This window comes from Heterodontus francisci, chromosome 8 (assembly GCF_036365525.1).
Source record: "Heterodontus francisci isolate sHetFra1 chromosome 8, sHetFra1.hap1, whole genome shotgun sequence".
NCBI classification, from domain to species: domain Eukaryota; kingdom Metazoa; phylum Chordata; class Chondrichthyes; order Heterodontiformes; family Heterodontidae; genus Heterodontus; species Heterodontus francisci.
Window position 1 is genome coordinate 98,119,388 of NC_090378.1, and position 23,586 is coordinate 98,142,973.

At 42.9% G+C, this 23,586-nt stretch overlaps 1 protein-coding gene across 2 annotated transcripts in view; it reads left to right on the forward strand.

Moving 5' to 3' along the window:
- The window catches only part of LOC137373049 (transcriptional adapter 1-like), a 65,267-nt gene that overhangs the window by 28,857 nt on the left and 12,824 nt on the right, over window positions 1–23,586 (forward strand). For both annotated transcript variants that reach the window (XM_068037810.1, XM_068037811.1), the window contains 2 exons: window positions 2,122–2,273; window positions 6,055–6,217. In XM_068037810.1, the coding sequence (XP_067893911.1) occupies window positions 2,122–2,273; window positions 6,055–6,217 (315 nt within the window). The remainder of the gene's footprint in view (window positions 1–2,121; window positions 2,274–6,054; window positions 6,218–23,586) is intronic.

A 23,586-nucleotide genomic window follows, 5' to 3' on the forward strand; every position in this document is an offset into this window, starting at 1 on the left:
ATGACCTTTTGGTCAGCTATGTGGCCTTGTCCAATCTACACCTCCTTTGTTATCTCTTGCCCCACCCCCACCTCACTTGCTTATAACCTTTGACATTTCTGATATTTGCTAGTTCCGAAGAAGGGTCACTAACCCGAAATGTTAACTCTGCTTCTCTTTCCACAGATGCTGCCAGACCAGCTAAGTGGTTCCAGCATTTCTTGTTTTTATTTCAGATTGCTAGCATCTGCAGTATTTTGCTTTTATTACATTTTACATTTTTTGAAGAAAGGAAGACTTTTATTTATATAGTTGCTTTCATGACGTCAGGCCATCCCAAAACAATTTACAGCCAATGCAGTACTTTTGAGGTGAGGTCACTGTTGAAATGTAGGAAACCTGGCAGCCAGTTCATGCACAGGAAGCTCCTAAAGAATAATAAGATGATCATGACCTATCATTTCTTTTTTTTCATGATGTTGCTTGAGGGATAAATGTTGACCAGCACACTGGAGCGAACTGCCCTGCTCTTGTTTCAAATAGTGTCATGGAATCGTTTGCATCCACTTGAGAGGACAGACGGGATCTCCGTTTAATGTCTCATCTGAAAGATGGTATCTCTGACAGTGCCGCACTCCCTCAGTGCTGCACTGAGGTGTTCGCCTAGAATTAAACTCAAGTCCCTGGGCCTTGAACCCATAACCTCGTGACTCGTACTTAATGGTTAGCACTCTTGATTCACATGATGTATGTTTTATTAGGCTCTAGCTTAGGGTTCAATAAAGTATACTGTGCTAAGTGAGGTTAAAATGTAAGTGCGAGCGAGCAACTGACACCACATTATTGGTACACTTGCCAATGAGTCAAAAGGCCATGGGTTCAAGCCACACACCAATAAACCAGCTCTATTGTTAGTAGAATTCCTCGGCTGATTTTGCATAGTTCATTACTGTAACAAGGCGAGCGAAATTGAACAGGCAGAGCCAAATACAAATAAGCCGAGATCAAATCCCAGCATCTTGTATGATTTGTTCAAATACATAATTAGTTAGCAGCGCTTTTAAATGCAACAATAATTTCAATTATAATATATATAGTAAAAGCAAAATACTGCAGATGCTGGAAATCTGAAATAAAAACACGAAATGCTGGAAATACTCAGCAGGTCTGGCAGCATCTGTGGAGAGAGAAGCAGAGTTAACATTGCAGGTCAGTGACCATTCATCAGAACTGGCAGAGGCTAGAAATATAATAGGTTTTAAGCAAGTAAAGTGGGGGTGAGGCAAGAGGTAACAAAAGAGAAGGTGTTGATGGGACAAGGTCAGAGAGAATAACTGGTCAGAAGGTCATGGAGCAAAGGCAAATGGTATGTTAATTTCAGTTCACTATTTTGAAGGTGTATTTATTACTCTGACTTTTCCAAATCAGTGAGTCTGTCGAATCATTGGAGCGTTATTCAGGACAGAAAACGTCTGTAAACTGAGAGGAGAAAAGAAACAGTTTTGTAAGGAAATTACTGGCATTATAGCATAGCACAGCAGATGTGAACTATTTGTTAGCTAGTGTCATGTAGAGTGAAAAATAAGTTTTAACTACTGTAGAAATATGTATTTTGTTACTGCTACTATTTGCTTTAAGAAAAAAAAACTGCCTTATACATTTGTTTGGTAGCTGAAACCTAAACCAAAATCTGTAGGAGAATTAAAAACGAAATGCTGGAAATACTCAGCAGGTCTGGCAGCATCTGTGGAGAGAGAGAAGCAGAGTTAACGTTTCAGGTCAGTAACCCTTCTTCAGAACTGGCAAATATATATCTGTAGGAGAATTATTCTGTGGCTTTCTGAATATGAGTAATCGGATGAGGATGCAGAGTAGAATCCAGTGCTGAATCTGAATTCTCTGTTATCTAAGCTTACTATGGATTTTGTATAGGCAAGTGAAAAACACTCTCAAGGGCATTATAGGATTTAACCCATAGGAGTAGACTAAAACATAGAAGCCAAAAATATTTTGAAGAGAAAAAGGTGAAAGAAACTCGAAACATAAATGACTTTATGTCTGTAAAGGGACTGGGCAAGTTTAAACACCGATCCACCTTGGCAGAGTAACACATGCATTGTGACTATGTGCTTCTCCTGATAGAATCATCTGAAGGACATTCTGACAGCTGTGATATCCAGGAGAAGATCATACCGTTTACGTGATAGCCATTTCAAATATGCTTTTGGCAGTAGTGTTAACCCCCAGCCATATTTAAAAAACAGCATTATCGCCTACAACAGCATTATTGACTGGTAAGTACAGTATTAGATATGTATGTACATTTTCATTTGTTTAAGAAAATAGAATTAAGAAAGAGAAAGGGGGCTCGAGCATAAAGTTAAAAGGGGAATGTAGAAAACCTGAAAGTAACAGTGTAATAAACAGGAAAATTGTGTTACTGCTGTTAATCTCTGCAATTACTTTGATCTTTTCATGTGTTTCTTGAAAATATGAGCGTAATTCTTTCCTCAGCTCAGCAGCACAATAGAGTTGCAGTAAACTACTGCGGATCCTCCAGACCAAAGTTCCATTCGGCTGGGTTATATAAAGTGAAAGACTTGCATTTATACAGCCCCTTTCATAACCTTGGGATGTTCCAAAGTGCTTTCGAGCCAATGAAGTACTTTGAAATGTTATCACTGTTGTAATGTAGGAAATTCAACATCCAATTTGTGCACAGCAAGTTCCCATAAATGGCAATGAGATTAATGACTAGCTTATCTGTTTTATTGATGTTGAAGAATAAATGTTGGCCAGGATACTGGGAGGATTCCCCTGCTCCTCTTTGAAAAATACATCTTTTACATCCACCTGAGGGGGCAGATGGGGCCTTGGTTTGAAACATCTCATTTGAAAGAGAATAGAATGATAACAATCAGTCTGAATTATAAACCTTATTTTGAAGTCAAAATGAGGGACAGAGTTTGTTTCAGTCAAATGGTAATCCCAGGCAGGATACTAAAATTTGTAGTTTACGTAATGACTTTGATTTTAAATGTATGTTCCCTTGCAGGATCCCTTATGAGGCAAGCATTCAATTTAGGGATCTTTTGCTTTATATATATAAAAAAGCAGAGAGGTAGATTATCAAGTTGCTACCCGAATGTAAAATTGATGTTGTGGAAACATACATTGAATGGGTTCTTTAACTGTCAGCCAAACCGCAACACCAGATTTAGAACTGGGTGGCAGATTGAATATCTATCCAATAGCATCCTATTTAGACTGTAGTGACTGGAACTTGTTCGTCTATGTTAATATGTCTCACAAGAAGGCTAGCAGCCAGCTAGATTTCAAGATGAGGCCAACTGCTAAAGAACAATTCATCAGAAGATAAATGCCTAGCAAAATATAAAGGGCATCTTTGTGATCTTGCTGTAAGGCACAGAGGAAATCCTACCTCATTGTGTAGGTATTCGGAAAATGAGATGTGCGTAAAATAACTTGTATCATGTCCCAGAGGAGCTAACCAAATGGGCATGGGATGTATATTAAACCAACCGGGGTCACTTTTCCTTTGATGTAAAATATTCATTTTTATTCACACTTTAAATCTTACAGCACAGAAGGAGGTCATTCGACCCATTGTGCTTGTGTCATCGCTTCTGAAGGAGCTTTCCAATTAGTCCCACAAGACTGCTCTTTCCCCTTGGCACTGCAAACTTTTCTCAATTCCCTTTTAAAAGTTGCTATTGAATCTGGTTTGGCCACCCTTTCAGGCATGTGGTGTCAGTGAGATTGTCAATTGTGTGCCAAATTAGGGAGAGTTTTGTGCTGTGACGATGAGTATCTCTCTCTCTGTCTCTCTCTCTCTCTCTCTCTATCTATCTCTCTATCTCTCTAAGGAGTCTCCTTGCTTCCAGATCACACTCTTTCGCTTGATTCAAAGCTTCAGGCTATTTCCAATATTGTTTCATGTTGATGACGGTTCTCCTGGGTTCTTTTTTGGCTTGTTCTGCACAGTGCTTCAGTTTCTTTTTATTTTCTATAAAGCTGGTCAAAGTACAGAATAAAACGGTAGAAATCAACTGCATCTGAAAATTACCGAAAGATTGATTCAGTGGAGGTTAATCGTCCATGCTCAAAGATCCAAATTGTTTACAAGAAATTCTATTCATCACTGTTGAAAATATCATATTAATTTTACAAGAATAAGTTTGCAAGGTCAAATTCATGGTCATCCTAAGGGTTCTGCATCTGATCACTGCCCTACCTGATCTGGGAGAGCCATGTTCTCTCCTCGGTGTAAAGATTGAAGAAACATTTAATGTGCGTATGCTAATGAACATTTCAGCCTCAATTCATGAACTAACCAAAATCTATTAGTTTCACTTTTTAATGCATTTCTCCCACCATTGAAGGGTTAAAAGACAATTAAGAATTAAAAACATTTAAAGCCAAAAAACTAAATGCTTGTTTAAATGTGAGTTAAAGTCAGATCATGATTTAAGAACACGATTCATTTCACAGGGACCAATGTTAAAGAAATTACCTTTGTGAATGCATCGTAAGATCTTGTGCATCTCTGCTGTTTCTGCACTTAATTGTGTGCTCACTACAGTACTTCGAGGATTAGAGGCTGCACTGCACATTTGTGTTCTGTAATAATTATATACTCCACTGTGCTTGACACACTTCATCTGCAATGGCAGTCTGGTCTGGGAGCTAAAATGGGTTAGTAATGGGGAATAGTCTAGGTCAAGTCTTGCAGAAGAGCTCAGGCTTTGATTTTTGATAGCTTTCTGCAAAACTGCCCATGATCAGTTTTCCATCTCAACAGCTGGATTTACCCCTTGTTTGTTGACTCATTTAGCTGCTTAACAAATGTAAAGCTAGAAAAATAACATTTGCATTTTCTTTAGTCAGTTTATTTCATTGTCTAGTAATTTGTTTGTGACTAACTCAATTACTTCAGCGTTCTCTTGGCTAGCCTACCATCTTCCACTTTCCATAAAATTCAGCTCATCCAAATCTCTTCTGTCTCTATCCTGTCCCTCACCCAAACCTGCCCATCCATCAGTTTGTTGAGCTACATTGGCTACCAATCTCTTAGATTTATAATTTTCACCTTAACTTTCATCCTCGTGTTCCAATCCTTCCATGGCCTATCTATCACCTCCTGTAGCACTACAACCACCTCCCCTCACACTCCCCTACCCCACTCTCCATTCCTCTGACTACAGCAGTATGCACTCTCGCTTTCCTTCTCCATACTGTTGGTTGTATTTTCAGCCACCTGGGCTCTATGCTGTAGAATTCCCTTTGTAAACTCCTTTGTTGCCACATCCCACTGTTCCTTTAAGACCCTACTTTAAATCCACTTCTTTGACCAAGCTTTTGGTCATTCCTCCTAATATCTGCCTCTTTGGTTTAGCATCCATTTCTTTTCCTTACACCTTGTAATATCTTGGGACATGTTTCTCCATTGACGGTTCTAAGTAAGTGCAGGTTATGCATGTCATTGCTATTATTGCTGGTGGCTTCAACTGACCAGGAGGCATTGCTGAGTTTGACCATGTGAGGGAGCTGAAGTAACAGAGTTCAGATGATGCGATTGTTGAGTGACTTCTAGATTTATGGTTATATTTACAGATGTAAATTCAACTGTTGAGTGTAGTAATTACTCCCAGCTAGTTCCTGATGGGAAATCAATACAGTTATTTGATCCATCCTATGCCATGTTCCTAGCAGTCAAATGTTCGTGTGTTCTGTGATTTTGTTTTTCCCTACAAACATTTTTATCCTTTGTGGCAGTGTCTGAGATGCTGGTTGCCCTCCTTTGCTGCAACTTCACACAATGTAAACTGAATTGGAATAATAATTAGTTGAATGTTCTCTTGAGTTTTCTGCAGAAAAGCATTTTAGAACTCTCAATAATGCAATCCTTTCTATGGCATGTAGCATTTTTCATGCTCCAAGTACCATTATTTCAGTTCTTAATGTGGTAATATTTTGTCAACTCAAATTGTAGCAGTGGAAATAATTTTGTGCAAAGAAATGCTGATTTAATTTATATTTTTTCCTCTGCCATAGTCCTCCTGCTGGGATACCCCAAACTGCCGGACCAAATCCAGGTTCCCATATCTCATCAGATGATGTAGAGCAACAGGCGGCTCTTCTTCTAGCCTGTTCTGGTGAAGACATGCTAGCTTCTCTACCACCTGTCAACATGTATGACCTTCTTGGAGCGCTCCAGGTAAATTGTATTTCATCAGCCCCTCTCTGGTTTTATGTATGTGGTTTTCTCCTCCCATAAATTGATATATAACTAGCACGAGAAACTATACAGAGCACGCAAGTGTGTACGCTGCTTCCTGTTACCTTGTATCTGGGCTACATTTGTTACCTGAGCTCTTACACTTGTACTATTGAATTTGACCCACTCATCCTCCAATACTTGGATATTCAGCCACATTTCAAAGACATTGCCTTTTCCAAAAGGATATGTGAAGAACAACGTTTTTTTTAATGCGAGTGGTAATGACCTGGAATTCACTGCTATGAGGGTGGTGGAAGTGGAGGCAATCAATGATTTCCAAAGGAAATTGGATGGGCACTTGAGGGAAATAAACTTGCAGAGCTACAGGGATAGAGCACAGGAATGGAACTGACTGGATTGTTCTGCAGAGAACCGACATGAGCTCAATGAGCCAAATTGCTCCTCCTGTGCCTTTATGACTCTGACTTGCCTGAAATCTGTGTTTCATAATATTTCTCAATGTGTTTATTCCATGAAAAATTAAGGTGCCATTGCACTGTTTTTCATTTTCTTGATAGTGCAGGCAAATCTTTTGGTATGGTTCATAAATTGGGCATAGTGGATTGTAGCATCGTAAGTATTTAAACATACAAGGAAATGTTCGATGGCAAAGGAAATGTTCCATGGCAAAGAAAAACCACTTTTCCAGTCTACCATCAAGCAGGTAATCTAGTACCTAACTATCCATCTGCCTGTGCTGTTAAAAGTTGGGAACTGGAATATTTTAAAGTCATTTTTATGAAATAGAGGAACTTCTTTATGGTCTTGTGTCTGTTGTATATCAAATTGTTATGCAGGGTACACTTTTTATTTAAAACCTTCATGGTGAGCTTGCCTTAATGAGAAAATCCATTGTGCTGCCTGTAGTACCTGTTATGTCTCTAGGTGGTTTTGTGGTAGAAGTTTATCATGTCTAGAAGTGCCATCATATACTCAACCTGCTCTGGCATCCCAAAAAGCATAACTGATATGGGCTGGTTATGTTATAAGTAGCACTTCCCGCTGTAGAATGCTAAAAGAGAAGCAAAATAGTGTTCGTTAATTCTTCCACACCTGTAATCACAGACCACGGAAGCATCCAGTCCCCTTCCCCCACTCGCTATTATTTTTGTGTCTGCGTTTGTTAAATATTTGCTTTAGTTGTCTCCCATCTCCATTGAGCAGAATGTCAGGTCCTATCACCATGAATGCCTCCATTGCTACTTCATTGCTGTTTGTTTCGGTCGCTGTGAGGCAACTATGGAGTGACCTCTCCATGGCGCATGCCTGGGCGAATGTATGGGGGTTGTGAGTTGCCCAAGCGTCAAAACCCCCCTCTCGGCCTTTCTGATGGTGTCCAAAGGAGTGCAGAGCATGACGTTTGGCACCGGTATGGCTGCAGGAACTGCTGGAAACATGCCAAAGGTGACACATGACCGCCTACGGGGTTCTGCTCCGGATTTTCTGATAGGGTTTATTCAGCCTTGGACTCTCCCGAGACGCCCACAAGGCAGTGGGGTTGCTAGGGCCCATGCTCAGGCATAGGTGGATGCCGGTGGAGGGAAGGGGATGCGAGGGGGAGCTGGGAAGGGGGCTGCAGGGGTTAGGGGGGGGTGCAGGGTGGGGGAGCTGGGAAGGGGTTGCGAGGAGGGGAGGGGGTGGGGGAAGAGGGTGGGAGGGGGTGCAGGTAATAAAACATTTAATCAGTTCCCACCATCCCAGAAGACCTCGCTGTGCCTGGTGTGTTGGTTGCTGCTGTGTTTAACAGGATTCCTCATAAGGATTACTCATTGAGATGACAAAGGGGAATGGTTCATAACCCAGCACAAAACCACTGCTGCACATCAATTGTCATCCCTTTATTCTGGCATCTCAAATGCGTGTAGACAGTTGTCATTGGGTCTTTTTGGAGCAGTTCTCTTCAGGCGATGTTGAGGATTGGTCTGGCAGGCTTTCCAGGAGAAATGCGGCATCAGGGGTTTCAGCTATCACACACTGGATTCTCATGGTTTCTCGGAAAGGTGGAAAAAAGATGAGCTGGTTGCTTTTCTTTTCGCAGGCTTACGCCCAACTCATTCAAAACAATATCCAAAATGAAACCAATTCTTGACCACCATAAATCTTGATATGTCACTTCTCTGTAAACAACTCCCTTAGTAAAAGGCTCTTGCTGTTTATTTAGCTTAAGGCATGTGACATCCAGTAAGGGTTTGTTTTTACACAAAGATCCCCAAGTCCTTCCAGTGACCTTTTTTTTTAAAAAAAACAAAGTTCAGCATCTGTGGAATCTCTTCAGTCTGAAATAGATCCATCTCCACGATCTTCAAACACAAGTCCTGAAAAAAAATTAAAAATGGAAATACTTCCATAACAGTAGTGCAATCCAAACTCCTTTTCCCCAATCTCTTACACAATAGCAGGAGCAGCCATGGGCACCCAGCAACATTCTCCTCTTCTGCCTCCCAACTGAAAGGTGACTATGAATCCTGTACCTTTTTACACTCTGCCATCGCCTTCCTGGGCCTGGAGAAACATATTGGTGCTCCCCGCTCTTCACACTGAGCAAAACATCCCACTGAAGGTTGGCTAGACCCCTTTCCTCTGCTAAGGGCGTTTTCCTGCGTTGCGCCTCCCCGGTCCCACTTACACCTTGCCGGCCCCACTCGCGCCTCTTCCTCCTGTTCTTCTCTTCTCGATCTCCCTCTCCCATTCTCTGTTTATGGTGCTGGACCGTGTATTGCATTGTACAAGGACAGCAAAAAATGAAGAGATTTAATTACTGTAGTTATTCTGCTTATGGTATTGAGTTGCCATAACTTCTCTAATGGTTCAGTTATGTACACCATTTAGTGTGAAATTAATTCCTGCAGATCTGGAAGGTCCTGAGTTCAATCCTTGGTCTGTGCTGTGTTAATTCCCCATGGCTAGAGTGTGTTTAGGGGTATTACAATTGATGTTAGTTTCTCTGAACATGGGAGTGGAACAAATTAGATAGTTTTCTGACTGCTGATGCCCCTGCTGGAAAGCACAGATATGTAGGTATCAGATGTAAACCATGTCAGGTTGGCCAAGATGTCCTCTATTGTCGAGGCAGCCAGCTGACACTCGCTTGTTGGGCTCATAGAGAATTGCTACTTGAAGGGCAGCCTGTATTTGTGGAAATGTACCTTGACATGAATGAACACTTTCAGAGGAAATGGGAAGAAAAGGTGGATGGAAAAACGCATTAAGAATGCAGGCAGAACTAAGGCCATGCAGAGTGATGCCTATGTAGCAGGAGAGAGAGAGAGGTTCTGAGGAATAGTGACCATAGCAGCAGAGAAAGCCAAGAGCAATTAGAACAGAATTTGGAAACAAGAGGTGGCTGATATATGATCTATTAGATTATGTGTTTTTTTTTGTATCATGTCAAAAGTGCAAAGTACCTTTCCGAATATTGAAACGGCAATCAAGATTTGGAATTGGGCATTATATTGTAAAGAGCAGATGAAAAGAAAACAGATGTTTGGCAAAAGGCAGGAAGCACAGCTTGTTACATAGAATTTTACAACAAAAAAGCAGGTAAATTGGCCCAGCAGGTCTATCCCGGTGTTTATCCTCCACATGAGTCTTCTCTCACCTTACTACTTCTCATGCTATCAATGTTAAGAGACAGCCTTAGCAATGACAGAGAAATGGGAATCATGAAGTCAGAGGAAATCGTGGGGACAATAGACTGTCGATGTCGATAGATGAAAAACTAAAGATGGAGCCATCAGACATATGAAATGGGAACTTGTTGGTTTGATGTGGGCCATGAAAATGGCATGTAAACCTTGTTTTTTTTTACTCTGTCAAAGGCATGGAAGAAATCAAGATCAGATGATTCAGATAATAAAAGCAAAATACTGCGGATGCTGGAAATCTGAAGTAAAAGCAAGAAATGCTGGAACCACTCAGCAGGTCTGGCAGCATCTGTGAAAAGAGAAGCAGAGTTAACGTTTCAGGTCAGTGACCCTTCTTCGGAACTGGAAGAAGGGTCACTGACCCGAAACGTTAACTCTGCTTCTCTTTTCACAGATGCTGCCAGACATGCTGAGTGGTTCCAGCATTTCTTGTTTTTATTTCAGGTGATTCAGATATGTTTCTCAGACAAATTAAGATGTTGTACACTGAATGTGTGCAATCTAAAGCATGAATCAGCATCAGCAAGGCCATAAATGGATGATTAATGCAGGAGGCAGTTAACTAGGTGAAAGTTCCGACATGGAGCACAACAAATGGATCCCCCACTCTCTTTCCAGATTCTTTTCCAGCCTATTTAAGATGTCCCATATGCTGAATTCATTCGTTAAACTTTATTTATCTTGTTGAACATAAAGCATATTTTCCTTTAGTTTGATTTCTGGTAATTAAAATTTTTTTTATCATCATTACAACTGCAAAATCTGGGCCAATATTAAAAATATATTTGGAGAGATTCGGAAACAGAAATCCACAATGTAGTAGATGTGTCGATATGGAAACATCAAACATAGTCATAAAGTTATCCAAAATTCCCTAGATTCTGGAAGGGAGCAAATGTAACATCACAATTCAAGAAAGGAGAGAGAGAAAGCAGAGAACTACAGCTAGCCCGGCATTGGTCATTGGGAAGTGCTGGAATCCATTATTAAGCAAGTGGTAACAGGGCACTTAGAAAATCATCATATGATTAGGCAGAGTCAATAGTGGTTCTATGAAAAGGAAATTGTGTTTGACAAATCTTAATGTTTTGAAGATGTAAATACAGGGTATATAAAGAGCAACATGTGGATATAGTATATATTTAGGTTTTCAAAAGGCATTTAGATAAACTGCCACAGAAAAGGTAGCTGCACAAGGGTTCATGGGTTGGGGGTAATATATTAGCATGGAGAGAGGATTGGGTAAAGGACGGAAAACAGTAGGAATAAACAGGTCAGTTTCAGGTTGGCAGACCATTGCTAGTGATGTGCTACAAGGATCAGTGCTGAGGCCTCAGCAATTTACAATCTATATTAATGACTTCGATGAAGGGACCAAGTGTAATGTATCCAACTTTGCTGATACAAAGCTAGGTGGGAAAGTAAGCTGTGAAGAGGACATAGAGTCCTCAAAGGAATATGGTAGGTTTAGTGAGTGGGCAAGAAAGTGGCAGATGGAGTATAATGTGGAGAAATGTGAGGTTATTCCCTTTGGTAGGAAGAATAGAAAACATTTGTTTATTAAAGGGTGAGAAAGTATTAAATGCTGGTGTTCAGAGGGATTTGGGAGTCCTTGTACAGAGAGTTAACATGTAGGTACAATTGTGAAAGCAATGAAGGTTCACGAGATTGATGACTGGGATGAGAGGGTTTTTCTATGAGGAGAGAAACTGAGTAGAATGGGCCTATACTCTCTGGCGTTTTGAAGAAGAGGTAATCTCAGTGAAATATATAAGATTCTGAGAGAGCCTACAGGGTAAATGCTGAGAGGCTCTTTCCCCTGGCTGGAGAATCTGGAACTGGGGGCATATTCTCGGGATAAGATGCCTATTGCGGACTGAGGTTTTCTTTATTCGTTCATGGGATGTGGGCATTTCTGGCAAGGACAGCATTTATTGCCCATCCCCAATTGCCCTTGAGAAGGTGGTGGTGAGCCGCCGCCTTGAACTGCTGCAGTCCATGTCGGGTAGGTACACCCACAGTGCTGTTAGGAAGGGGGTTCCAGGATTTTGACCCAGCAACAGTGAGGGAATGGCAATATAGTTCCAAGTCAGGATGGTGTGTGGCTTGGAGGGAAGATTGCAGGTGGTGGTGTTCCCATGCATCTGCTTCCCTTGTCCTTCTAGGTGCTAGAGGTCGCGGTTTGGAAGGTGCTGTCTAAGGAGCCTTGGTGTGTAGCTGAAGTGCATCTTTTAGATGGTACACACTGCTGACACTGTGTGTTGGTGGTGGAGGGAATGAATGTTTGTAGATGGGGTGTCAATCAAGCGGGCCGCATTGTCCTGGATGGTGTCGAGCTTCTTGAGTGTTGTTGGAGCTGCACCCATCCAGGCAAGTGGAGAGTATTCCATCACACTCCTGACTTGTGCCTTGTAAATGGTGGATAGGCTTTGGGGAGATTGGAGGTGAGTTACTCGCCGCAGGATTCCTAGCCTCTGACCTTCTGTTGAAGCCATGGTATTTATATGGCTGCTCCAGTTCAGTTTCCGGTCAATGGTAACGCCCAGGATGTTGATAGTGGGGGGATTCAACAATCGTAATGCCATTGAATGTCAAGGGGAGATGGTTAGATTCTCTCTTGCTTGAGATAGTTAATGCCTGGCACTTGTGTGGCGCGAATGTTATTTGCCACTTATCAGCCCAAGCCTGGATATTGTCCAGGTCTTGCTGCATTTCTACACGGACTGCTTCAGTATCTGAGGAATCGCGAAAGGTGCTGAACATTGTGCAATTATCTGTGAACTTCCCCACTTCTGACCTTATGATTGAAGGAAAGTCATTGATGAAGCAGCTGAAGATGGTTGGGCCTAGGACACTACCCTGAGGAACTCCTGCAGTCATGTCCTGGAACTGAGATAATTGACCTCCAACAACAACAACCATCTTTCTTTGTGCTAGGTATGATTCCAACCAGCGGAGAGTTGTCCCCCTGATTCCCATTGACTTCAGTTTTGCTAGGGCTCCTTGATGCCATACTTGGTCAAATGCTGCCTTGATGTCAAGGGCAGTCACTCTCACCTCACCTCTTCAGTTCAGCTCTTTTGTCCATGTTTGGACCAAGGCTGTAATGAGGTCAGGAGCTGAGTGGCCATGGCAGAACCCAAACTGAGCGTCACTGAGCAGGTTATTGCTAAGCAAGTGCCGCTTGTTAGCACTGTAAATGAAACCTTCCATCACTTTACTGATCATCAAGAGGAGACTGAATGGAGTGGTAGTTGGCCGGGTTGGACTTGCCCTGCTTTCTGTGTACAGCACATACCTGGGCAGTTTTCCACATTGCCGGATAAATGACAGTGTTGTAGCCTACTGGAACAGCTTGGCTAGGGGCATGGCAAGTTCTGGAGCACAGATTTTCAGTACTATTGCCAGAATGTTGTTAGGGCCCAGAGCCTATGTAGTATCCAGTCTCTTCAGTCATTTCTTGATCTCACGTAGAGTGAATTGAATTGGCTGAAGTTTGGCATCTGTGATGCTGTGGAATTCAGGAGGAGGCAGACATGGATCAGTAACTCTGCGCTTCTTGCTTAAGATTGTTGCAAATGCTTCAGCCTTATCTTTTGCACTGATGTGCTGGGCTTCCCCATCATTTGAGGATGGGAATATTTGTGGAGCCACCACCTCCGTTTCGTTGCTTAATTGTCCACCACGATTCATGACTGGAAGTAACAGGGCTGCAGAGCTTAGATCTGATCCATTGGTTGTTGGATCGCTTAGTTCTGTCTTTCGCATGCTGCTTACGCTGTTTGGCACGCAAGTAGACCTGGGTTGTAGCTTCACCAGGTTGACACCTCATTTTTAGGTATGTCTGCCCTCCTGCACTCTTTGAACCAGGTTTGATCCCCCTGCTTGATGGTAATGGTAGAGTGGGTATATGCGAGGCCATTAGGTTACAGATTGTGGTTGAGTGCAATTCTGCTGCTGCTGATGTTCCATGGCACCTCATGGATGCCCAGTTTTGCATTGCTAGATCTATTAGAAATCTATCCCATTGAGCATGGTGGTAGTACCACACAACATGATGGAGGGTATCCGCAATGTGAAGTAAAGCCTGGCTACCTGACCTGAACCCGACTAGACCCGACTACATGTGTCGGGTTCGGCTCGGGTCAAAATTCTGAGTCCAGCATTCGGGCTCTGGTCCAGTCGGGATGGACACTGCTTCCGGGAAATCACAGGATCAGGCTTACCCATGATTCCCGACAACTCCAGCTGTAGGAATAGCCTGCTGCCGGAACAGATGAAGGAGATTCATGTCGATTTGGGTCGGGTCGGGTGCGAAAAAATATTAGAAGGGCTCGGGTTGAGTTCGGGTTGGCTGTGGTCAGGTCGGGCCTGGATCAGGTTTTAATTTTATACCCGAGCCAGGCTTTCGTGTGAAGGCGAAACTTCGTCTCCACAAGGCCTGTGTTGTGGTCACTCTTACAATACTGTCATTGACAGATGCATCTCCGACAGGCAAGTTAGTCAGGACGAGGTCAAGTATGTATTTCCCTCTTGTTATTTCCTTCACCACCTGCTGCAGATCCAGTCTAGCAGCTTTGTCCTTTTGGACTTGGCCAGCTCGGTCAGTAATGGTGCTACCGAGCCACTCTTGGTGATGGACATTGAAGTCTCCCACCCAGAGTACGTTTTGTGCCCTTGCCACCCTCAGTGCTTCCTGCAAGTGCAGTTCAACATGGAAGAGTACTGATTCTTCAGCTGAGGTAGGGCAGTAGGTGGTAATCAGCAGGCGGTTACCTTGCCCATGTTTGACCTGATGGCATGAGACTTCATGGGGTCCGAAGTTGATGTTGAGGACTCCTAGGGCAACTCCCTCCCGACTATATACCATTGTGCCGCCACCTCTGGTGGGTCTGTCCTGCTGGTGGGATAGGACGTACCCAGGGATGGTGCTGGTGGTGTCTGGGACATTGCCTGTAAGGTATGATTCCATGAGTATGACCATGTCAGGCTGCTGCTTGACTAGTCTGGAGGACAGCTCTCCCTACTTTGGCACAAACCCCCAGATATTAGTAAGGAGGATTTTGCAGGGTCGAGAGGGCTGGGTTTGCTATTATCGTTTCCGGTGCCTAGGTCGATGCCGTGTGGTCTATCCGGTTTCGTTCCTTATTGACTTTGTAGCGGTTTGAGGCAACTGAATGGCTTGCTAGGCTATTTCAGAGTCAACCACATTGCTGTGGTCTGGAGTCACATGTAGGCCAGACCAGGTAAAGATTTCCTTCCCTAAAGGACATTAGTGAACCAGATGTTTTTTTTATGACAATCGACTGGTTTCATGGCCATCATTAAACTAGCTTTTAATTCCAGATCTTTATTAATTGAATTCAAATTCCACCTTCTGCCATGGTGGGATTCGAACCCATGTCCCCAGAGCAATACCCGGATCTCTGGGTTACTAGTCCAGTGACAAATATCTTCCCTGAGTGTGATTCTATGGAATTTTCTTCTCCAGAGGGGTGTGGATACTAAGTCGTTGAGTATATTCAAGGCTGGGATAGATAGATTTTTGGACTCTAAGGAAAGTAAGGGATATGGGGATCGGGCAGGAAAGTGGACTGAAGGTTGGGTGTGTCATCTTATTAAATGATGAAGTAGGCTCAAGGGGGCCTTGTGGCCTGCTCCTGCTCCTACTTGTTCTGTTCTTAGGAAAAACCTGACCAATGATGCAAGGCTGGATTTGGAGCTGTCCCCTTTTAAAGCCATGTAGTCTAATAGTTAAGTAAACACAACTTCTGGTCAATCGGAATTTCTTTTTGGCAAAATAACCTTTAAGAGGAGGTCAAACCACGTTAAGTTGTTTTTCAGTCAGTGGGACGACTAGATGAAATGTCTGACTTTCTTCCTAACTGTCGGACTGTCTGTAGTGGATGAGGGCATTTTTGATGACCACCACCCCATCACTGATTTTAACTTCTTGTGTTCCCAACCAGAGGGAAAGGCCTGTCACAGATTCTGCCAAGCACTTGGGACCAGAGGCTTCCCAACACAATGAGTGTGAGATGTTTATTGATAGCATGAGAGGCTAGCAATTTGCATAATGTTTTTATCACCTGAAAAGAAAGGCAGAGTCTCTGCTTAACATCTCAACTGATAAGACAGAACCTCTGAAGGTGCAGCTCTCAACCACTTCTAATTGGCTGCCATAACAACTGGTTTGAATGTGGCAGTGGTCCGAGGAAATTACTAATTAATTACTAATCTCTGCCATAAGCAATGAATATCGAATAATGGAATGAAAAATACTTATCAAATGTATATGATTCAAAGTTGTGTGTGTGGGGATATTATGAAATTATCTGCAGTAGAATTTGACTCGTGAGTGGGGAAGACCCAACTTTACCTTTTGAATGTTAACAAAAAATATATATAAATTCATGCTTACTGGGGTCAGTTTCAGCATCCCAAATCAATTTAAATCTAGTTAGGGACACTGCGCTTGGTTTCTTCTGTAATACCACCCCAATAGCCTTTTGCTTAACTGGCTGACGCAACAGCTGGTATTCCTAATAGTGACTTCCCAGTGCTGCTTTGACCTACCAGCATTTGACTGTTGATGGTTGAAACAGTGGAGTTCTGCTTCTGCAACTTTTATATTCTTCAACTGTGATTCCTGAGGGGCCATCCATAGGCACCAGTGATTGACTTATTTCCATGTGGGAGTCTAGTCACCAGCAACAGCTCTTTCAATATTGCCTCAGGAAATATTTAAACTAATGGAATTCATACTCAATGTACTGCCATCGCACTTATCACCCATCTCGACACCTGGCCATTAATTTGTTCATTGACAGTAACCATGTCCATGTAACTTAGTTATCAAGTGTCCATTCAGATGCATGTTTTGGCTGCTGCCCTGGACCTGAGTCCATCACTTCTATGCCCCCTTTTTTCTCTCTCTCCTTCCTCCTTTCTCTTTGTTTCTGACATCATGCATCATTTATTTTCTCTTTCTTTAGGTTCTGTACCTTCAAAAGCCCTTATTCTTCAGTACTCATCGTCTCTCCTACCATGCTCCCAGAATTGACTCCCTCTTAATTTATCCTACAGCTTTCCTCTGTGTGTCTCCTAACAAGCAGCAATCCCAATTACCCCATTCTATTCTCTCCCAGCTGTTCCCACCCTGTGCACCTGCTGGGGGCTAATCTGGTTAGCCTCCTTCCCATCCCTGCCATCGCTCCCAGCTCTCACTCTTTGGACTCTACCAGTGGACTGTCTATCATCGCCCCTCTCATCATTTCCCTCAGAATGTATGCTCACTTGTAAATAAGAGCCTCAGCACCTGTGAGCTTATTGTAGATGATCACATCAGCATCATGGCCTTGACGGAGATGCGGTGGGGTGATGACACTTTTCTCCTTATTGAAGCTTCCTTGCCTGCCTGTAATTTCTAATGCTTGTCCTGCTCAAACCACCATGATGGTTGTGTAGCCCTATCTTTAAATTGCAAATTGATCTGTCTCCCTACATCCTTTAGTGACTTCTCCTTTTGAGCATCTCACCTTGTTCCACCCATTGCATTTCTCTTTTAAGATCCTTGTTCTGTACTGCCCACCCAAGTATCACCAAGTTTCTCACTGAGATAACTTCTCAATTCTCCTCTCTCAAGTAGATGATATTGGGCCCAGTGACCAAAAACTTGGTGAAAGAGGTGAGCTTGAAGGAGGGTTTGGGAGAGGGCGATGGAGAGTTCAGGATGAAATTCCAGAACATAGACCCTTAAAAACAGACAGTTTGGTTTCCAGTGGTGGTGGGGGATGGGGGGGTGCGAGTGGGGTAGGTGGAAATCAGAAGAGCCCAGAGTTGTCTAGGGGTTGTATGGCTGGAAGTGCAAGGTCATGAAGGGATTTTAGACATGAAGAAGATACTTAATCTGTGTCATTATGGGAGTAGAAAGCAAGTTTGGGTAATGAGTGGGACCATACTTAATAGGATACAGGCAACAGAGTTTTGCAGGAGCTGCAGTTTATGGAGGATGGAAGGCTGACCAGGAATGCACTGGCATCGCCAAACCTGGAAATGGCAAAGACAAAGATGAAGCTCTGAGCAGCAGATGAGTGAAAGTGGGTGAAACGTTGGAGTGGAAGGAGGTGGTTTTGTGATGGAGAGGATAACTGATCAGAAACACAACTTGGGGTTGAATAGGTTGCTGAGTTTGTGGAAACACTCTGAAATTGTGAATGGAGTGGAATGGAATTGGTGCCAAGTGGAGAGAGCTTGGTGCGGATGCCAAAGGTAGTTTTGTTCTTCCCAGTGTTCTAACTGGAGATAATTATGTCTTACCTTAGGCTAGATCTGGACTCTGAGACTGGCAGTACAGAGGCAAACTCAAAACGTTTTTGTGCCTGAGTTCATTACTACATTATAATACTTCAAATGTTCTAAGGTCATGAAAGGCACTATGTAAATGCAGTCTTTCTTTGCTTTTTTTCTTATCTGTGTATGTGTATTGTTGCAAGTGCTTCCTTTTTTTGTTAAATTTTGAGAATTTGTGTTTGAAAACTGAAAAAGACTCCATTGATGGGTTTTTAACCAGGGTCACAGAGGTCTGGCTTTGAAAACAAACAGTTACTGGAAGGCACCTATTTTCAAATAATTACCCAGCAGGGGTTGTTTTTGACTTGGAGCAGATGTTTACAGAGAAGTGACAGTTGGGGATGAACAGTGTTTAAAAAAAGGAGTTGGAGAAAACTTACCAAGAAGAACAAATCACCCCAACTCAGTCTGCTCCAGCAGTTTATAAAAGGTCTGCCAGTTTGCCATCTCTCAAGAAGCTGAAAAGCAAGTATAAGAAGCAGACTGAAACTGTGGTTCAATTCCATCCGTAAGGCTTGTGTCTGAAACCTCCTGGAAGCCTACCCAAACTGATCTTCAACGTTGCCTGAAAAGAACTGTTCTAGAAAGATTCCAGTGTCAGCCGTCTGTACGCATTTGAGGTGACAAATCAAAACAAAGGATACCTTTCCATATCTTTCTTCTTCAAGAATTAACAAGTATTTAACCCAAATAGTTTTTGTCTGTTTTGTTTAATAGAGCTTGAAAATGCAAATTCCTTTATTTTTCCAGTTAACGTGTGTGTGTGTGAGTGAGAGCGTGAGGGGCTCAGGTAAAAAGGGAACTTTAATATTTCAATCTGTGTGTTTATGCTTTACTTCATTACTGGTTAAGACTTTTATAATCTGATCATTTCTTTTTTTAAAGAAACCTGGTTGGTGTGTTTTATTCTGGGATTAAAAATAGTGTCTATGATTGACCATATTGGTAAGTGGGGAAAAAAATTAAATATATGTTGTGACCCGTGGGGAAGTGGAACTAGCATAAACTGTGCACTCCTCCTGCTTTGATTGTAATAGTATATACAATATATATAAAAAACAAGTGTTGATTGTTGTAATAACATCAAAGCTTTTGCCATTGAGAAATGCTGGGAGAAGCACTCAATGCAGCATTTGCTAATAACATGTAGTAGCAAAAAACAGTAAAACTGATTCACCCTTAGCCATTGATGCTGCATTTCAGGAAATTAACAGAATTAAGTAATGGGGGAAACATCACAAGCTGATATCATGGTTCAGGTGCTATGCCCTAGTAGCAAGATGCAGACAGCTGAAGAGATTGTGGCTTCAGTCTTAAATCCTAACAACTCTGAAAAACAGGTAGATGACAACTAAGGGATATTGGGGATAAATTGTAGAACTTTAGAACAGGCTAGATAGACCTAAATAGACTCTTCAGGACAAGGGGTATGTTAACATAGTGATTATAGTTACTGGACTATAACCCAGGCCTCTGGATTAGATGATCTGAAGCTATGAGTTCAGGGGGAAGCTAAGGAGTTTAACTCAGTTAATTATATAAATCTGCAATACAAAAATAATATCAGTAATGTGGCTATGAAACTACCCGATTGTTGTAAAATCCCATCTGGTTCACAAATGTCCTTAAGGGAGGGAAATCTGCTGTCCTTACCTGGTTTGGCTTATGTGACTCCAGACCCTCTTAACTGCCCTCTGAAGTGGCCTAATAAGCTGCTCAGTTGAATCAAACTGTTGATGAGAAGGTCTAATAGGAATAAAAACCTTTTGGACTACCTAGCATCGACCTAGGCGCTGGACACGACAAAATCATATCCAGCCCAGTCTTCCTCACTAATGTCTGGAGCCTTGTGTAAAATTGAGAGAACTGTCACACAGACTAGTCAAGCAACAGCCTCACAGAATCATACCTTTTAGCCAATATTGCAGACTGCTCCAACACCGACCCTGCTGTTACTGCCCCACTGGCAGGACGGACCCACCAGAGATGATGGCATAGTGGTATACAGTCGGGAGGGAGTGGCCCTGAAAGTCGTCAGCATTGACTCTGGACTCCATGAGGTTTCATGGCATCAGGTTAAACATGGCCAAGGAAACGTTCTGCTGATTACTGCTCCCCACAATCAGTACCCCTCCATGTTGAACACCACTTGGAAGAAGTACTGAGGGTAGCAAGGGCAGAAAATGTACTCTGGGTGGGGGACTTCAATGACTGTCACCAAGTGGCTCGGTAGCACCACTGTTAACTGAGCTGGCCAGCTCCTGGAGGACCTTACTGGCAGACTAGTCTTGCAACAGGTGGTGAGAGAACGAACAAGAGGGAAAAATCTCATTCTTACCAATCTACTTGTCACAGGTACATCTATCCATGACAGTATTGATAGAAGGGCCCACCACAATCTTTCACATTGAGGACATCCTCCATCGTGTTGTATGGCACTATCACTGCTAAATGGGAAAGATTCAGAACAGATTTAGCAGCTCAAAACAGGGCATCCATGAGGCACTGTGGGCCACCAGCAGCAGCAGAATTGCATTCCACCACAATATCTAACCTCCTGGCCCAGCATATCCTTCACTCTACCATTACCATCAAGCCAGGGGATCAACCCTAGTTCAATGAGGAACGTCAAAGTGCTACTGACATGCTCTATCAGGTGTACCTCAAAGATGAATTACCAATCTGGTGAAGCTACAACACAGGACTACCTGCATGGTAAAGAGTAGAAGCAGCATGCCATAGAGCTAAGCGATTCTACAACCAACAAATCAGATCAAAACTCTGTAGTCCTGCCACATCCCATCGTGAATGGTGAACAATTAAACAACTAACGGGAGGAAGAGGTTCCAAAAACTTCCCCGTCCTCAATGATGTGGGAGCCCAGCACGTCAGTGCAAAAGACGAGACTGATGCGTTTGCAGCCATCTTTAGCCAGAAGTGCCAAATGGATGATCCATCTCTGCCTCCCATGAGGTCCCCACCATCACAGATGCAAGTGTTCAGCCAATTCGATTCACGCCACATGATATCAAGAAATGGCTGAAAACACTGGTTACAACAAAGGTGATGGGCCCTGACATCCAGCAGCATTGCTGAAGACTTTTGCTCCAGAACTGTGGCCCCTAGCCAAGCCATGGTACAGCTACAGTACTGGTATCTACCAGACAAAGTGGAAAATTGCCCAGGTATGTCCTGTGCACAAAAAACGGGGCCAGTTCAATCGGCCAATTACCTCCCCATCAGTTTACTCTGTCATCAGCAAAGTGATGAAAGGTATCATCAACAGTGCTATCAAGGGGCATTTATCTAGAACCTGCTCACTGATGATTGTACAGTGTTCAGTTCCATTCAGAACGCCTCAAATAATAAAGCAGTCCATGCCCACATACTGCAAGGCTTGACCTAAATTCAGGCTTGATCTGATAATTGGCAAGAAACATTCTTGCCATACAATGGCAGTGACCATTCCAACAAGATAGAATCTAACCACCTCCGTGTGACATTCACCGGCATTATTATTGCTATTTTCCCCACCATCAACATCCTGGAGGTCGCCATTGATTAGAAACTTAACTGGACCAGCCGCTTTAGATACAGTGGCTCCAAGAGCAGGTCAGAGGCTGAGAATTCTGCAACTGGGAATTTACTGCCTGATTCACAAGGATGAATGTGATGAAATACTCTCCCCTTGCCTGGATGAGTGCAGCTCCAACAACACTCAAGAAGTTTGACACCATCCAGGGCAAAGGAGTCCACTTAGTTGGCATCTCTTCCACCACCTTAAACATTCACTCTCTGCACCAGCAATATACCATGGCTGCAGTGTGTACCATCTACAAGATGCACAGCATCAACTTGCTAAGGCTTCTTTGACCACGCCTTCCAAACCTGCGAACTTTCCTGGCAAAAGGACAATGGCAGCAGGCGCATGGGAATACCACCATCTCCAGGTTCCACACCATCCTGACTTGGAAATATATTGCTGTCTCTTCTTCATCACTGGTCAAAATCCTGGAACTCCTTACCTAAAGGCACTGTGGATGTAACTATACCACACAGACTGCAGCGGTTCGCCACCACCAAGGGCAGTTGGAGAGTTGCAATAAATGCTGGCATTTTCCCATGAATGAAAAAGTTGTATACATTTCAGTATTACTGTGAGAGCAATGAGCATGATCTGCTACTGTGCTGTGCTAGATGATTCCTGGAGTGCAAGCTGCTGAACACCCTGAAATATTGCTAACACATGGAATATTAAGCATGTTCAGTTAAAGATGTTTTGTGGGTTGAGAGAACTGAAGCAGCCAAGAGCTGATGGATTCATGCCTGAGTACTTATAAACAGCACAGATAATTTGACGCACAATACTTAAACAGAGTTGAACTACAGTGTTCTGAACCACATCGGGGAGAAGGAAGAAGGAGAAGGAACTCTTCTATAAGTTCTCGATGGGGGTGGGGGAGTGGTGTGAGGGAACAAATAGTTTTGTTGTACTTAAACCATTTGCAGACATAGTTGGGCTGGCTAAATGAGAAATCCGATTTCACAAGTGCCATAAAGTGGTTCCACAGAGCTGTACAATCAGTGTCCCACTGTAAGAATTGCACCTCTTTTTTGGGGGAGTTAGGCTGTCTCTGTTTATAGTGTTACGACCAGGTGAGAAAGAGGTCTAGGGTTCCCTTTCAGCCTTGACCTGGTCTTACTGTAACAGGGTTTAATTTTAAACAAACCGTGTTTTAGCTCCTCCTTGGTGAATCCTCGTTCACTGCTTTCCAATTATAAGGCAAAGATAACAGCACAAACAGGCTTTCTTAGGTTTAAAGAAGAAAAGCTGAAATTTATTAAACTTAAGCTCTAATTCGGTTGACGCCTACAGATACACAATGAACCCACGCTAGCATGCATACGCGGTCCACACGAGCAGAAGAAACATAAAGTGGAAATGTTTGAGACAATATCTGAAGAGTTACGGTTCTTCGAGTTCACTGTAGAGTCCTTGATTGTAGGTAGATCTTGCTTTTTGTTGGGGCCCAGTATTCTTCTTAAGCCCTGTTTGCTGTAGGAGACTTTTCTCTCTTGGGGCTCATGTGTCTTCAATGTATTCAGAGGCTTGTGAGAAAGAGATGGGAGCAGACAGGAGAGAGATCTCCGTCCAGGAGCAAATAGACTTTCTGCCTAAACTGTTCAAATTCAAGAAACTCAGGTTGCCCAGCAGGTTAGTCATGTGACTAGCTGGTTTGACCATGTCCATTTGTGTATTCAGCCATCTTAGTAGTCAACCTGGAATGCGAGCTTCCCCACCTTCGACGT